At 29.4% G+C, this 17471-nt stretch overlaps 5 protein-coding genes across 5 annotated transcripts; 1 reads left to right on the forward strand and 4 right to left on the reverse strand.

Moving 5' to 3' along the window:
* Position 1: 1 nt before the first annotated feature.
* On the reverse strand, positions 2-2533 carry LOC119680176 (pentatricopeptide repeat-containing protein 1, mitochondrial-like; the record flags this gene model as incomplete). The annotated part of the gene is made up of 5 exons (XM_038092871.1): positions 2081-2533; positions 1466-2021; positions 643-1407; positions 213-387; positions 2-154 (listed from the first exon to the last, which is right to left on the reverse strand). Coding segments are annotated over exons 1-5 (2034 nt in total), but the record flags the coding sequence as incomplete, so codon positions are not given.
* Positions 2534-4269: 1736 nt separating this feature from the next.
* LOC119680184 lies at positions 4270-6931 on the reverse strand. The gene is made up of 3 exons (XM_038092883.1): positions 5877-6931; positions 4554-4791; positions 4270-4474 (listed from the first exon to the last, which is right to left on the reverse strand). Exons 1-3 carry the CDS (start codon positions 6868-6870, stop codon positions 4270-4272), a joined length of 1437 nt encoding a protein of 478 aa, XP_037948811.1. The 5' UTR covers positions 6871-6931.
* Positions 6872-13036, reverse strand: LOC119680195. The gene is made up of 9 exons (XM_038092895.1): positions 12805-13036; positions 12615-12731; positions 12337-12554; positions 12065-12275; positions 11890-12006; positions 11701-11831; positions 11384-11643; positions 11082-11304; positions 6872-7630 (listed from the first exon to the last, which is right to left on the reverse strand). The coding sequence occupies exons 1-9, from the start codon at positions 12895-12897 to the stop codon at positions 6928-6930; spliced, it is 2073 nt and encodes a 690-aa protein (XP_037948823.1). The 5' UTR covers positions 12898-13036; the 3' UTR covers positions 6872-6927.
* Positions 13037-13143: 107 nt separating this feature from the next.
* LOC119673346 (protein Asterix) lies at positions 13144-14214 on the forward strand. Its single transcript, XM_038084609.1, has 4 exons — positions 13144-13261; positions 13382-13466; positions 13842-13957; positions 14011-14214. Exons 1-4 carry the CDS (start codon positions 13226-13228, stop codon positions 14104-14106), a joined length of 333 nt encoding a protein of 110 aa, XP_037940537.1. The 5' UTR covers positions 13144-13225; the 3' UTR covers positions 14107-14214.
* A 1427-nt stretch (positions 14215-15641) lies between these two features.
* On the reverse strand, positions 15642-17100 carry LOC119673347 (ubiquitin thioesterase OTU1). The gene is made up of 2 exons (XM_038084611.1): positions 16055-17100; positions 15642-15983 (listed from the first exon to the last, which is right to left on the reverse strand). Exons 1-2 carry the CDS (start codon positions 16883-16885, stop codon positions 15771-15773), a joined length of 1044 nt encoding a protein of 347 aa, XP_037940539.1. The 5' UTR covers positions 16886-17100; the 3' UTR covers positions 15642-15770.
* Positions 17101-17471: the final 371 nt, after the last annotated feature.

Here is a 17471-nt window from a genome sequence, read left to right on the forward strand (position 1 = left end):
CTTCTTTATATTGATCATAAGGACGCTGCTTTATTTTTTTAATAGCATCTTCAAGTTTAAGTCCAGCTATACCTAATTCCTCGTGATAAGTATGTAATTTGTTGCAAAATTTAGAATGCATTTTTTTAAATGTTTTGGTTTTAGAGGTGGGATGCTATAAAAGATAAAATTTAGTACAATTTAATTATTACTAATAAAATTTTAATGCATACTCTTGCATCTATTAATTTTGCACAATGTTTATAGAAATTATGCAAATGTCTCAGGAAGATCTCATTTGGCTTTATATTTTCATCTAAACTTATTTGCATAATATCCATCACGTAAGAAAAGTTTTTCGTTGCACAACCTTGACGTAACATTGCACCAAGAATTTCAACATTCATCCTTAATAAAGAAAATATATTAGATTATTTTTTATAATTAATATACAAATGTGCGACAGGGCTATGAATCATTTCTGAACCAAACTGGAGTTGATTTGGAACTGTTCATTTTTTATTACTATTAAAACTCATTGATTTAATTGCCGTACAAAACAGTTCAGAATAGCTTACAACCATGAAGCAGATGAAACATATATTACGAATATTTTTATACAGTTCACAGCCCTGATATATGTAAATTATTTTATATACATACTTTATGCCGTTGTTATGCATTTGTTGTATTAATTCCCTCGCAGCCTCTTCGTTCGTGCAGCCTAAAGCTAATACTCCATATGTAACAATGTCTGGTTGTAGTTTAACTGTATGCAACATTGATAATACTTCTTTTGCACTTTCGTAATCGAAACGCATTGAACGTTTTTTAATTAATATATTAAAGAAGTCAATATCAGCCTTTAAACCAATTCTGCGTATAAATGACAGTATTTGTTTTTCAGCAGCAATTGTTGGGGGTATGATTTCCAACATTGTTGTAAATGTTTTTATATCAGGTGTTACATTGTTTTGTTTCATTATCTCCAAATATCCTGTGAGACCACCAAGTAAAACAAATCTTTCATGAGGTTTGTTTACCTCTGATAACGTCAACAAGCTGCCTAAGTGAGGTTTCAATGCTAATAAATTAGGCAATTCTAGTTGAGTGGGATTGTCATTAGTAACTGCTACGACTTCTTTTGGATTTGTATCTGCTGGTACTGCTTCCAGTTCAGTACTTTGTTTTAAGTCATTAGATTCTAAATTTGAACTTTTACTTTCTATCAATAATTGTTTATTTTTGTGAACATCGTTACTAATAGCGATTGCTTGATTTTCTTCTAAAATTTGTTGGAGTACATTTTGCATACTTCGTATGTCACCAAATTCGCAATCACGTGTGCAGCGTAACATTGTATTAAACGTATAATAATCAGGTTTTAAACCATTTTGTAACATTTTATGCCATGTCAGTAAGCAATGTCTGAAAATATAAATATTTAAATATATATTATTTATAAATACAAATATACGATAATCACCTAAATCCATATTGTATATCACTAGCACAAGCCTGTAGCAAGAAATTAATGGTATCAATGTTAATTTCAAGTTTTTTATCTAACATTTCATCTGCAATTAAAAATGCTGTTTTGACATCCTTGCAACGTCCAAATGCTTTGATCATAACATTATATGTTTTAAGATTTGGTTCAAATCCCTTTTCTAGCATAATTTCTCGTAAATGATTAGCACGACCTAAACCGTCCTCAATCGATGGCGCGTTAGCGCAGGCATTGAAAAGTGACGTATAAGTGCCTCCAGTGACTTTCAGTCCACGTTGTCTCATTTTAGTAAACAAGCTGAACGCTTTACGCGTATAGCCAGCCTTAGCGCAGCCACTTATAAGTAAATTGTATATATAATTTTCTGGTTTCACTCTATCCTCTTTGAGCATACGTTTTTCTAGCACAGCAATAGCATCATTTAGCCTATGCATGTTCATGTGCTCCTTGATTAATCTGGCATATTGATGTGTTTGTAACTTTTTAGTTCGTCGTGTTGAACGATTCAAAAATTCCTCTTCTTCTTTGTCACCTAATAAAAAAGTAACAAAACTATACATTGCAAATAATATTTGTTATGAAAATACTAACCTGCATCGAGCTCTTCTTCCTCTATTCTAGCGCCACCAAAAACATCGGCATCACTTATTTTTACATTATCATCCACTTCTGTCTCAGTGCGTACTATCCTTCTTACCCGTGGTACTCGTTTAGATAATTTTTGTACATCTTCGACTTTTTGTGTGTGATTTATAGAAATTGATTCGTTTTCATCGTATCTATTAGATTCCCGTTGATTATCGAAACCAACTTCTTTGTCAAATACCTTAACATGAAGTTGTTGCAGTTGAAGGAATTGAAAGCCGGCGTAGTTTTGCTGTACAATACTTGAGAAATTTAAGTTTGTTAATAAAAATCGTTTATTTGAATATTTGATTGCAGTTGTAAACGTTGAGTGAAGCAAACGTCCAATCATTTTCGAAATTCTTAAATATAATTACAATCCTAAAACAACATGCTTTCGTAGTTTTAACCAAAACATTGTGGTAGTTACACACATGATACAGAATAAACACAGCTGATTAGTGATGTGAAATGCGCAAATACTCGTTTTATATTTATTTTGAAATTTCTGTGAACTTTTGCATTCATATTGTATTTTAACTAGTTCTAATAAAATCTTATAAATAATGGAAACTTAATTGTCACTGACATGAAATATAAAACACACTTTCAGAAATTGCACAAATATCATCTTGATTCCCACACCCCGTTCGGTAAATAGTTTACTTTTAAAAAATTTGTTAGCTGCAACGATTGGACCATTATCGGTCACTGGTTATTTGGTAGACACACTATAAGGCTTCGAATTCCCTCTTATTAATATGTTGAAAAACTCATAGAGATGAGAATGTGGAAGAAACACTGGCACAACCAATTATCTGCGGCGATGTGACTAGGGTTTAATATCACATTTCCACTGATCTCATATTCCATACAAAGAGCTTTCATATAAATGAGTTCATTAAAAATAAATTAATAAATTTAAGGCTAAAAATCTCGAAAACTACCCTCTAAAATAAATTTCCCACAAGGAAAATGACAAAAATATTTGACATATGTATGTTTTAAATACAAACAGTATAAAAAGCTTGTCAATAGCATTTGTCAACTTGCCAAAATATCAAGAAAATAGCTTTTTACTTATAGCACGGAATATCAAAACCTTAGCACGGAATAATTAGTCAACCTTAAGAAATAAGTAAGACCTTTAATTCATCAAGTTCACAGTATAGGAGGATAAATCTACATAAATGATTTAATATATCAAATATAAATTAATTTTTTTTGTGTTATATATTATTATGTGAAGTTGGTTTATTTCAAATGAACGGCGACGAGAGTTGACTTCTTATCAATGGGAAAATGGAGTATGTAATAGTATTTAGATTTATAGTTTAATTACATTTAGAGGAAAGTAATGCTATTTGTTGCTTTTTAATAGTTATTAATTTTTTCCAAAGCATTGCACGTTGTTTTCTGTATGCACCTATTGTTTTATTCATGTTGTGAATAATTTCACAAACATTATATATTAAATTATTTGCATTTTCTGCTGTTTCCATGCGAAACTAATTAATTTCTGCTAACAACACAAAACTAAATATCATCTGCTTACAATTGAAATTTTAACAAAACTCTTCTACAACTTTTACAGTATTTTCTGACACATAAAAGTTATTTCATATATATAAATTAGCTCATGCCAATGGAAACGACCAAATATTAATTACGGACACGACCAAACTACTTAATCATAAGTAGTTGTAGCTGCAGTAGAAACATGACATACAATTAAACTCCAACAGTGCACACGATGGCATCATTGTTTTTGCAAATTTGTTTTCTTCTTAGCATTGAATTTTGCAATAAAAAAATATAGTTTAAGAGCCGGAAAAGCTGAAGAAATATTAAAAACTGTTGAGCAATCGTATTTCTAAACCAAGCTATAATTATTTTTGATGTTAAAATTAAAGAGTTAAATTATATTATAATTTATTTATTAATTAATCTCAAATTATTTGTTACATTTAAGAATAATAGAATAGGTATATATGATAATAGATATATAATGTTTATGAACAATAATAAGGTATTAATTTATACAATATTAGGAGTTAAGATGTTTAAGAATAATGTAATAAAAACAAAATAATAATTTTATAAAAAGATACAATATGTTTAAGAATTATATAATGAGAATTAATAGGATTATTTTATTATATATTTAAAGCCGATATATAATCCATTCCATCGATTAATGTTATAACATTATGTTTAACATATGATTTCCATTTACTTTTTCTTAATTCTATCGATTTAACATCAAATTCGTTCAACAACCTCTCAAAGTACTTGTTTGTCGTAATCTTGTTATTAGTAAAATGAATATTTTGTAATATATTGTTTGCTTTTTCTTCAGATCTTCAAATGTAAAACATATATATTAAATAATTATACATACTAATAATTTAATATTAAAATTTCTACATTTTCAGTATACCGTTTAACATCATCTGATACATCTTGATACTTTTCATATAGTCTATGTACATTGTATATAGCCTCCAAAAGTTCATTTTCTATCTTGTCTTTTTGTTTGGTTTTCTCTAGAACTTCTCTAATAACTGCACAAATTTCTTTTTTAGTTTCATCAAAGAAATTTGCAGTTAATTGATCGTTTAATTCTTTTGCTTCCAAGTTAATATCCGCTTTATAAGTTTTCATTAAATTTGTGGATTCTAAAAATTAAAAGAAAAAGAAATATTTTAATAATTACAATCAGTTCATGCAGGTATGGCCATCAGTTCACACAAAAAATAAAGTTAAGGATAATACAATACGTAAAGTAAAGTATTGTATTATGGCTCTGAAACCTGGAAATGTTTAAAGTCCATTGATCAGAAGATGCAAGTGTTTATAAACAAGTGTTTGCTACAGATTTTTAAAATATCAAACGTATCAAAGGAAGAACTTTGGGAGCGTACAGATCACGTATGTGCGAGTACTGAAGTTAAAAAACGTAAACGGAATTGGATACGGCATACTTTCCGCAAAAATAACATCTATATTATTTAACAAGCGCTGAGGTGGAATCCTCAAGGTTCCCGCCGTCCTGGTGCCCTCGCCAAAACTTGGCGAAGAACTGTTGAAGGCAAAGAAGCAATAGAGTGAGATTTAGAGGGTTTGTTGAGGCTCTATGCGCGACTGCGAAATGAAGACTGCAGTAAGTAAATAAGTAATCATTTCAGTAAGTAATCAATCATACCAACACCAAGGCAAAAATTTTTAACGCATGTGCCAAATCGGTATGCTTATATGGATCGGAAACCTGGCTTGCTAATTCCGAAATCGAAAGAAGGTTGCAATCATTTATCAATCAATGCCTGCGCAACATATTAGGCTTATGGTGTCTTAAAACGATTTCAAATGAAGAGTTATGGAGTATAACGCACCAAACAAACGTAAACAACAAAATAAGAAGAAAGAAGTATGGCTGGATTGGACACTGCGTTAGCCTTATGAAAATATCGCGCATGCTGCACTTAGTTGGAACCCTCTGGGGACTAGGCGCAGAGGCAGAATAGCAATGACATGGAGAAGAACAGTTCAGCAAGAGACATGCAAATCGTTTAACGAGTTGAAAGCAATAGCACAAAATAGAAACCAGTGAAAAACTTTTATAGACTCCTTAAACTCCTAATGGAGTATGGAAATAATAATAATAATATTTAATTACAAATAGTAATTATATTAATGAAATAATAAAAAATTAAAAATGTTATTTTATATATAATATATTAATAATAATAATATTGTCAAATACCTTGACGAGTGTTTTCTCTTAGCAATTCTACACTTTGATAGTTTGTTGAGTTATTGAACGATGTGATAGAACACATTAGTAAGCCAATATTTTCAGGATCTGAAATCAATTTTGGTTTTTCCATGATTTCATTATGAGTTGTTGGTTTTGGGGAAATAAACATATTTTGGTCTACGTGATGTGTATTCTTTTTAATACTTGATGGCGATGAAATTTGTAGAACTGAGTTCTCTTGCAATAGTATGTTGTATATATTTTGATCAATTTCACATTCATTATAAAGTGGGTGTGACGATATTTCTTTATCGTTGTTTGTAACAGATAACTCCTTTATTTTATGTTTATTTACATTATGTGGTCTTCGAAGCTGAATGTTTTCGTTAAAATTAGTCTCAATATACAACGGTTCATATAAGGTTAAGGGACTTCCAACATTTTCTAAATTTTCATTATTATATGTAACATCTTTACATATTGGATCTGGTATGTGGGTAGTAACTTGATTATACGGAGCTACAGAAATTTTATTTGGTGGTGAATCTGCGTTCTTACTATATGTTTCGGAATAATCAAATATATTTCGATTGCGAAGATTATCATTGAATATTTTTGAATTATTTCTGAGATCATCTGGAGTGCGGATTTTCTTTAAACTATTTAAATTTGTGAACATTGCAAATTGTTGTTCTTGCAAAGCATTTTCTGCTTCATTGGCAGAAAATGAGTTCGAATGAATAAAGTAATCTATACTATTTTCAATGTCGGGATCAATTTCATCTGAAATGTTTGTTACTTTTGTTTTAAAAAACTTATTAAAAAATTTATCTCTATTTAAAGTTTCTTTGTTTGTTTTTTTCTTGGGTTCATAACGTCGTCGTTTTGGTTTAGTTTTATTATTTATTTTTTCACTAGGATCAGTGTTTTGTGATTTATAATCTATATTTTTGTTATTATTATTTGTTTGAGAGCAAAGTTTATCCCTATCATTTTTCATATTACTTTGTTTGCCCTATAAATTATTATTTTAAGATTTTTATATGAATCAGTGTTTTTAATGGTTTACCTTAGGTTTTTTGTTATTTTCTAAGTTAGTTGTTTCATGATCGATTTTACGTCTTGCGACTTTTTTTACGTTATTCTTAGAAGAACCTGTATTAACACCCGATGTACTTGGAATATTATCATCGTTTTCAACCATTTGTGTTTGTTCGTATTGGATCATATTCGTATATGAACGTTGTAAAATTGTTTTAAATTTACAACTCGAATACTTTGCACAAATGACATGCATTTTACATTTATCCTGTAAAATGTTTACATTTTCGTTTGGTGACTCTGGATCGTCATCAGGTATTTGAAGCATCATCTTCATTAGATTTGTTTTTTGTTCTATACTAAATATATCATTATCAATACCATAAAGAAACTTATACAGTTCTGGGCAATTGTCTTCAGTTATCTCGTTTATAAATTTATTCCATTGAGGTTCGGTAAATTTTTTAAAATCTTTATGTGTTAAATTTTTCAATAGCGGTTTATTAGCATCTTGAAGAGAAGGAACGAGCGGTTTCTTTTTAGAACTTTTTACAGCTGGAAAAGTTTCAATTTGTTTCTGCATCTTAGAAGTTAATGGCTTTTGGGTTTTAGTTTTTGAAGATGGTAGGTAGGTTTCTTTATTATGTGATGAAGCCTTTAATCTAGGCCGTTGATTTTCATGATTTTCAGTTTCTAAATTACGTTTTTTCGGGGTAATCCTAAATATAAAAAAAAAAAACATATTTCTATGAATCTGTTTGTAGTGACATATAAAATACGAACATAAAGTATGAAAATTAATAAAAAATGATTAATAATTTAACAACATAATAATAATTAAATGCGGTTATTTTTGTTTTTTAAAAATATACTAACTTTTATTTCGAAAGTTTTTTTGTGTATCTCTACACGTGTTTCGGCAAATTCGCTTTTGCCTTCATCAGGAGAATTCCTAATATTAAAACATCTAGCAATCTTACAAACTATTTATACTATAAACATGTTATTTTTTTTTTAATACTAAACTTAATATTAATAAATCCTAAGGTTATTGTCCTTGGCGGTGACAGGTAAGAGATGGTGGCGGGGTTGGCCTGGTGTTGTTTTTATTTTACATACAGGTAGTTAGGTCGACTGGTTGTCGGTTTTTTGGGATGTATCTAAAAAGGCACGATGACACGTTGCCTTTGTCGCCGTTGAGTAAAGTTGTGGTCTGATATTTATGAATTTCGATGCTTTCTGCCGTTTCTAATTTCCAGCTATCTCTTACATTTTTGATTATTTGGGCGTTTTCCCTGTTGATTTGGTGATTTTCCTTTACTATATGTCTGGCGACATTTGATTTTATGTGGGGGTTCATATTCTTCGGTGCTTCTCTTACTTCCTTCAGGTGTTCTTCAAGTCTTACTGATAAGGGTCTTTTGGTTTGTCCGATGTATACTTTGTTGCAGGAGCCACACTCTATTTTGTATACTCCGCATTTTTCGAATGGGTCAATTGGGTCTTTTGCGGATGGTAAAAGGCATTCAAGTTGGTGTGGTCTACTAGAGTGAACTAAGTCGATATTGAACTTTTTTAACTTAGATTTTAGACCTTTCGAGACAGTGTTATTGTCTAAAATCCAAGTTAAAAAAGTTCAATATCGACTTAGTTCACTCTAGTAGACCACACCAACTTGAATGCCTTTTACCATCCGCAAAAGACCCAATTGACCCATTCGAAAAATGCGGAGTATACAAAATAGAGTGTGGCTCCTGCAACAAAGTATACATCGGACAAACCAAAAGACCCTTATCAGTAAGACTTGAAGAACACCTGAAGGAAGCAAGAGAAGCACCGAAGAAAATGAACCCCCACATAAAATCAAATGTCGCCAGACATATAGTAAAGGAAAATCACCACATCAACAGGGATAACGCCCAAATAATCAAAAATGTAAGGGATAGCTGGAAATTAGAAACGGCAGAAAGCATCGAAATTCATAAACATCAGACCACAACTTTACTCAACGGCGACAAAGGCAACGTGTCATCGTGCCTTTTTAGATACATCCCAAAAAACCGACAACCAGTCAACCTAACTACCTGTATGTAAAAATAAAAACACACCAGACCAATCCCGCCACATTTCTTACCTGTCACCCCCAAGGACAATAACCTTAGGATTTATTAATATTAAGTTTAGTATTAAAAATAACATGTTTATGGTATAAATAGTTTGTAAGATTGCTAGATGTTTTAATATTAGGAATTCTCCTGATGAAGGCAAAAGCGAATTTGCCGAAACACGTGTAGAGATACACAAAAAAAAAACTTTCGAAATAAAAGTTAGTATATTTTAAAAAACAAAAATAACCGCATTTAAACATTTTCGAAGTAACGACCTCAAAAATTAAAACAAAAATAAATAATAATAATTACAATAGAATAACTAATTTTAAATTGCAATAATGGTAAATGTTACTGATTACAGATAATTGAAACAATCAAAAGCAGGGAAACTTATAAAAGCATCTTGATCCATTTAAAAATGGCGTGTCAAGCCGGACAGGTAAGGAAACAGATCTTCCCCTGACTATACAATCTACAGATAAGCCATTGCAAACATACTTTAAAAAAAGTATTTTCTATCAACCCTGTCTACTTGACTGGTGGGCAGTGATAGTTTGGGAGGAAGCTTTAAAATTGCACTTCTTTTAAATTATTTATAATATAACTTAAAGTTATATTAAATAATTTTATAATTAAGGCGGAACTTTTACTTTTAACAGAAAGAGACAGATTAAAATCGAAAAAATATGGTACTTCAAGTAAAATTACTACCTGTATCCGCAGATAATTCAACTTATTATCTTACTTTTTCTATTACTTAATTAATTATTACTACATATCTTTTATTACACAAAAAAAAATCTAACTTAATTGAAAAGGCATGCTCCTGCCTTTTTATGTTTCTTAAGAAAGGCATAGGTATTTCTGAAAATCTTACATGGCCCATAAAACAAAAAATAGAAGAGAAATCTATTTGGGCCTATTAGATCTTTCCGATTTTTTTCGCCATCTACTTTGCTTTTATACCTTCATTCTATATACTTAATTATATCTTTATTTATTTTAATACAAGGCTAGAACATAGAGTGATTTGTGAGCTAATTTAAAAGGAAGCTTTTGTGAACGATTTTTGGTTAGTAAAAAAAGTAAGTTAAACATACAGACGACATTATAAATATTAGCTGAACGAAATGAAGACCGTTATGGAAATATCCACTTTATGAAAAAATGAGGTATATATTGGCTAAGATATGTAATAAGGCACACAAGTTCCAGGTTTATACAAAACCATGTTTAAAAAATGGATTAACGAAGACAAAGAGAATTTGAAGATAGTGCACGGGAATAGTGCTGCTTTTAGAAGAATTGTTAGTCCATAAATTACCGAAAAAATGTAAAAAAATATTATAATGAAAATAAATTAATATTTAAAAATTAAAATAAAATAACATCCATAAGAAAAGAATAAAGTCTAATAAAAATTCAAATTTAATGTGATAGTTAATAAATTTGTTAAAAACACTGTCATTATTAACAGACTTTGCAAAATAAGGTATATTATATATAAGTACAATTGAGAGCAAACAGAGGTTTTGTAGTAACTGTAGCTATTGGGAATTACATATGTTTAAAACATTAATATTTTCCTGTCTTGAAATAAATTTACTTTGTGACTTTTACTCGTTCGGAAAAAGGAAGCGGCAAATGTAAAAAAGGACACTATTTGTATAATAAATGTATAATTTATCAATATATAGGACTTATCAAAGTTTTCTATATTGAAAGTAACGATTATTTAACATTTTCAAAACTAAGTAAAGACTGGTAATGTTTCTGCCTTGAGTCATAGCTCCCAGGATAAATTCGGCAGTGACAACAATTGAAGAATGGCAACAAAAAACCATGATTGAAGTCAAAATTTGAAGTAACTTTAGTTTGTAATAAACTGTTATATTATGAAAGATAATGATGATGATGACGACGATAATATATAATGAAAACATACTTGACTATATAGATTTGACTTCAAATTTAATAGTATAAGAACCGAAATAGTAAGGTCATTTTGTACTTTAATGATCATTTTTTCATTTAAACAATATTAATACTATTTTCTTACCTTTTAGTTAGGGGAGTATTACTTTCTGTAAATAGCTGCCTTTTTCTTGTGCTTGGATTTAAAACAGAAATCTCGCTGCTTATAGGTGATACTTGACTGAATTCGTTCAAGGATTGAATCATATCAACACTTCTTATGGTGGATAACGGGGTTGAAGACAAAACTTTTTCATTATCTTGCATATTGTTATTAAACTGGCAATCCTCTACATTTTGCGGTGAAACTATGCAATAAGAAAATAAATTTTAGAAATAATTTTAAGTTTTGTAAGAGTTTAAATTATTATTTTGAATAAAACTTACGGTTCTGAATTCTTTCTTCATCACAGAAACTATTCATAATATCATTATATTCGTGAACAGTCTCATTAAGACAGCAAACTGGATCAGAATATTGAACATTAAATTTATTTAAAAGCTCTTCATGTTGTTTAAGGTGAAACACATCTTCTTTAGAAGTTTCAATTGTGGCATAAGTTGCATTGTAAACATCTTGAAGATATCGCAAACAATTGGAATAAATAATTGGAGGTCTAAGGAAAACTGTTAGCTTTGTATTTGTTCTGAAATAATATATACAATGAAAATTAGAACATTAAAAGTTTAAAATATTAACATACAAATCAATTTTGTTTATGGAAGCAATTACTGATATATCGACAAATTCGCCATTTTCTTTTGATCTGCAACGACCAGTAAATGTTAAAGTGAGAGGACAAGAGTTTAAATCCACCCAAAAATGCTCAGAACACTAAAAGAAAATTTTATGAAATATATAAGTTTAAAAACAAAAATTAAATATTCAATACCGATGGTTTAAAGAATTCAATTTTATCTTCAATAAACAATGAATAACACTTAACTGAATAAACCGAAGTATTTTGCATAGTTCGCATATTCACATGATTTAGAAGATTGCGCGCAACCTATTTATATAAAATATTGGATAATATTGGAAAATGATTAGTAGTGTCAAATACAAACACTGTCAAAAGCAGATGGATGGGGTTTTGTGTATTCCATTGCCTTTTTGATGTAATCATTCAGTGGGTATGATTGGCGTGAATTCATTTCTGCAAGCTCCTCTTCTGCACCTTTCTTGTTTACTATCTTCAGCAATGTCGTTAATACTCGTAATGCTAACAATTGTGTATTAAAGTTTTCGCCATTTTGAATAGGATCCCACACACATGAACTGAAAGTGTATTTAGATGTAAAACAAAAAGTTAATTAGGTATAACATACATTAAACTCACATAACGCCTTTGGAAAGTTTTATTTCATTACCAAACAAGGTAATATCAATATTATCCAAAAATGTATAGAGTAGTGTCAGAAGTTTGAAATGAAAATTGGGCATATTTGGTGGCTTTTGTTTGAAACAACCAAGTACAAAAGTTAAAACCGCTGGAACGGATTTTATAAATTGCTTTACTAAAGTGTTATTATTAGGACAGATTAGACGTTGCAATTTCTAAATAAACAAAAAATTTTTAGTAATATTTAAAGTGTAAGTGCGACATTTAAAAATTACGTTATATGCTTCCAACCATTCGAACAATGCTTTCGCAGCTTCGGTACAGGCATCCGAACGCAATTTTTTTGTAATAATGATTAAAGCAGTTAGCAAATTACGAAACATAATCCCAGGCTATATAAAATTATTAAATAGTTAAAATTATAGTAATACATGTTAGTACTTTTATTTTTTTGCTCATATTTACATATTTATCTGGCGATAAGCGCTGAAAATATCGTAACAATGCCAGGCTGTCTTCAATCGAATTATTCTCGGTCAATACAATTTTATCAGCCATTTTAGGTTGATTTTTATATATTTGAAGAGAAAAGAAAATTTATTTAACGCTTATTAAATCCTTTAAAAGCAATAAAGTTTTCAGTTTTCACAACGAACGCAATTGCATTTTGATGCAGTAACGAACATAATTGGACATGCCAACAACTGATTTTAAATTTTAATAACGAGTAATTGGGTTCAATGGTTGACGTTACAAAATAACGAATAATTGACATTTTGACGTATTTCTGACATTTCTCCAATCTTTTACTTTGGTACTATATAATTCAGAGTACTTGTAGTTTAATAAATTAATTATATATTTATAAAAATTTTTATAATTTAAAATGAATTCAACTGTTGATCCAAGGAGAAAAGAAAAGGTGAAACTTATTCTTTAGTAAATATTTTTTTGTAACTCACTAAAAACAAGGCAATAAAAATTGACGTGAGATTTCTTTTTTCTGCCTAATAATTGAATATTTTATTCATATTTATTTCAGGTGGTTCGTTATAAGCCTCCTTCTACACAAGGACAATCAGGTGCTCCTAATGAGGATTTAATGCCTGATTATATGAATATTTTAGGTTGGTATTTAATATAAAAAGTTGCATTACGAAGGGTATAAATGTGATAAGCATGTAGATATTACAACAAAGTCCGTATTGAATGGGAACTTATCGTCAATTATTCTATATAATAAAAAAGTAAATTATTTAGTTTTAGACATATTATACATTGAAGAGGGTTGTTCATTCAGTAATAGTATATCCATTAGGACAGTTTTACACTTTACTTTTGTACTAACAATAATTAAAAGCTAACTGGAGTTGGATACAATTTATAAATAATTATAATTTGTTGTGTTGTAATTTAATTGTTGCTATGTCCTTTACTGTATATGGTGCAAAATATATATTTAATTATATTAAAAAATATTTATATATTTTCAATAACTTCAGGTATGATATTCTCGATGTGTGGTCTTATGATGAAACTAAAATGGTGCGCTTGGTTTGCTTTATATTGTTCATGTATCAGTTTTGCCAGTTCACGCGTGAGTGATGACGCTAAACAGGTAATGTAGACAAAAATTTATCTAAAACAACTTATATATTATATTATTTCTAGGTCTTATCGTCATTTATGTTAAGTGTTAGTGCAGTTGTAATGTCATATCTTCAAAATCCATCGCCAATGACACCTCCTTGGGGAACTTCAACTTAGTGAAAACGCAATTATTAATTAAAATAAATATATTTTATAGTTTGTAAAATATTTTTTTTTACAAATTTTTGCAATGAGCTGAAGAGCTTTTTTGCTGTAAAAATATATATTATTAAAAATTTTTAATTACAATTATGTTAAAATGGTTTGAAAGTTGATTTTATTGTATCAAGATTAAGTTTAACTTATTTTATATAATGACTTACATACTACATTTTCTTAATATAATTGTAACATCCAAGTCGTGTTTTAATTTAACAATTTAATCTATAACATTTTTTCTAAATTGCGGATGCACTAAGGTGTATACGATCTAACCACCGCAAAATTATTTAACAGAGGTTTCTCAAAAATCAAAAGTTATGTCAAATTTGTAGAAGTCGAGTTCAAGACTCATAAATTTTATTTAAAGAAATTTGTATAATTATTTAAATTAACATCAGTAAATTCGAATATCTGCAATGATTTTTAGTTCTTCCTACCAAAAATGATAGCTGCAACCCAACAAAATCCTCAAAAGTCCTCCGCATGAAACCTCTAATCTTGAATAACACCTTCCATATGCAACAAGAACCAAACAATTCCTTGCCACATAAAAGCCATACTCAAACTGTGTTTCGATTGTAGTCGGCATCATATCATTAATTTCATTCTTATTAATATTCTTTATTAATATAATATATTATCTAGTAGATCTAATATATGCTAAACAGTTACTTGTCACGCAAAAACCATACCCGAAGTGTGTTCCGATTGTAGTGGGCACCATATCACTAATTTCAGTATTATTGATAATATTATTTATTAATATAATATTATACTATGGTTTCGCCCCATAGAGGTTGCAATATTTTTCATGTGAACTAACTGTCTTTTAACATCCATTCTCATTCTTTAATGTAGAAAGATTTTTAATTATGCTTATGAATCGGTATGGTCATTTGCAGTAAAAGATTTTTATCCTACCTAACTGCCTTTTAATATTTCCTTTCATTCTTTAATTCTTCAAATTTGTTATTCTTTTATGTACTTCCTTTCTAGATTCCAAAAGGTTACTAAAAGAATAGGAACAAAAACAGAATATGATTTAGTTAGAAAGGTTTTCAATTATGCTTATAAATATGCTTGGACACATATATTTGATGTAAGGTTGACTGAATTCAAGTTAATATAAAATTCTCTATACATTTAGTGCAATTAACTTATAAATCCTTTTTGTTTTTACATTTTGTAATCTTCTATATAGTATGTAGAAATAAATATTAATTCTTATAGTTAATAAAATTAATTTATTTTTCGATTTTTTCATAGCTTTTATTTGTTGTTATGAACGAAATAAAGTAATAAAAATAACTTATGCAAACAATTCGAAAATTAAATATTTAAAGTGCTCTGCATTAAGCATTAAGCTGATATTATAACTTTTACTTTCATGGAAAATAGTTCTATTTTATTCTTCAAATATATTGGGCAGTGCAATACTGTTTCTTTTATATAAATAAATTATGAATTTATAACGAAATAAAAAGCTCAAGTACAATATAAAATAATTTAATAAAATTGCCTAAAAATAAAAGTATTGTTTTTTTGCAATAGTATAGTTATGAGAATTAATGAAAGTAAAAGTGAAAATGTAACAAAATAAACGAGATCTATGTTATATATTAAATTTCGCCGAAATTAGTGTGCCCTGTTGATTTAGCGTGCTGCTGAGCCTGAGTTTGCCCAATTAACATAACATCGCATTCTAAACAGCGTAAAGTAAAATTGTGAACATTGGTGAACTGACGGGAAGATTTAGCTTCATTAGCTATTTGTTCGGCTTGATGATACACACCCATTTCTTCAATTGGAAACATTGTTACCGGCTTATCACTCTAAATATGTATATATACAAATATGTTTATTTAATATTTTATTCATTGAATTTAAAAAATTAAATACTTACGGTATTTGTTTCCAAGTACAGTGGATCATAGTGTATGCCATCAAATAGTAGAAACACACGTGTGCCATAATTTTTATCTTCTCCAAAGCGATTAATAATTGCATTTTGTATGTCAACAACATCGATTTCTATGCCATAATAATCCGAGAGAATTGCAACTTCAATTGCCCCGCCCCATGAGTCAGGTTGCTGAATCCATAAGCAATATTCAGAATTTGATTTACCAAGCATTGCATCATTATATTGTTGAGGATCAGCAGAAACTGCTTGTGCTATTAAATGACGCATCAACTCACTACCTTCATTATCTACTTTACCCTTGAGAACAAACCGAATGCTAGTGAATAAGCATGAGTTATCTGCAGGCACAACTTTCTTTAGAAGAATGCCATCAAAATTTTCATTTGGATTATAAGCTTGTTCTGAAGCTACATCTGGATAACGTCTTTCACTCGAAGTTGCTTCTGCAACTACTTGCCGGAGTTGTTCCTCATCCTCCTCGGCTTGAAGACGCCGTGCAAGTGCTTCATCAAGTTCAATTGACGTAGGATTGCTATTGGATGTCGCTGCGGCTTGGGATTCGTGTAGTTTTTCCTCAATAATTAGTGTTTCTCCACTGCTTATTCCAGTTGATGAAATGCTGTTATTATTTTGTGATAAATCCAATGGACGGGGTGGAAAACCAATTAGTATATGTAATAAAGGTTCTCGAATATTAGTTACTGCTGCTATTCTAGACTTCAGATCAGCTATTGTTGTTCCTGCTGTTAAATCTTTTACTATAAATTGTCCTTTTTTTGATTTTAACTTCACACTAAACGAGCCAGTCATGTTGAAATTAATTTTCTTTAAATAAGGTAATCAGTGTATTTTGCAATGACCTTCTTCTAATATATTCTCTCCTCCTTATTATTAATCATTATTGCTTAGCTGTTTTTAATCAATTATTTCGTTCTCATGGTTGCATTTGAAAGTAGCTGTTTGCATTTTGAATATTTCTTTCACAGAAAATTTTGAAACAAAATTTTCATGATAATTTGGTTACATTTTGTACTATGTTAATACAATTTAAAGAAATAAAAACACTTAATATGTATGTGTGAAAATTTTACTTTAATTATATATTATTATACAAATTTTAAATAATACGTTTTTATATTTTGTTTTGCAGACTAAATTCACAACACTCAATTCACAACTTAACTGTTATACTTGTACAGAATATAACACTTTGCCTATTCTTTTTAATGAGTAACGCAGTGGTGTATTTTATATGTTTAATTTTAATCTCTGAGGCCCATGTCAGGACGTGAGTATTTTTTTAAGGATTTGTTTTGGTGCATATATTTTTGATGTGAAGTGAAGCAAACTTGATGAATTCTGTAGATTTCTGAATGGTCGTATATGTATGTACAAA

The sequence above is a fragment of the Teleopsis dalmanni genome, chromosome 1 (genome assembly GCF_002237135.1).
Source record: "Teleopsis dalmanni isolate 2A chromosome 1, ASM223713v2, whole genome shotgun sequence".
Taxonomy (NCBI): Eukaryota; Metazoa; Arthropoda; class Insecta; order Diptera; family Diopsidae; genus Teleopsis; species Teleopsis dalmanni.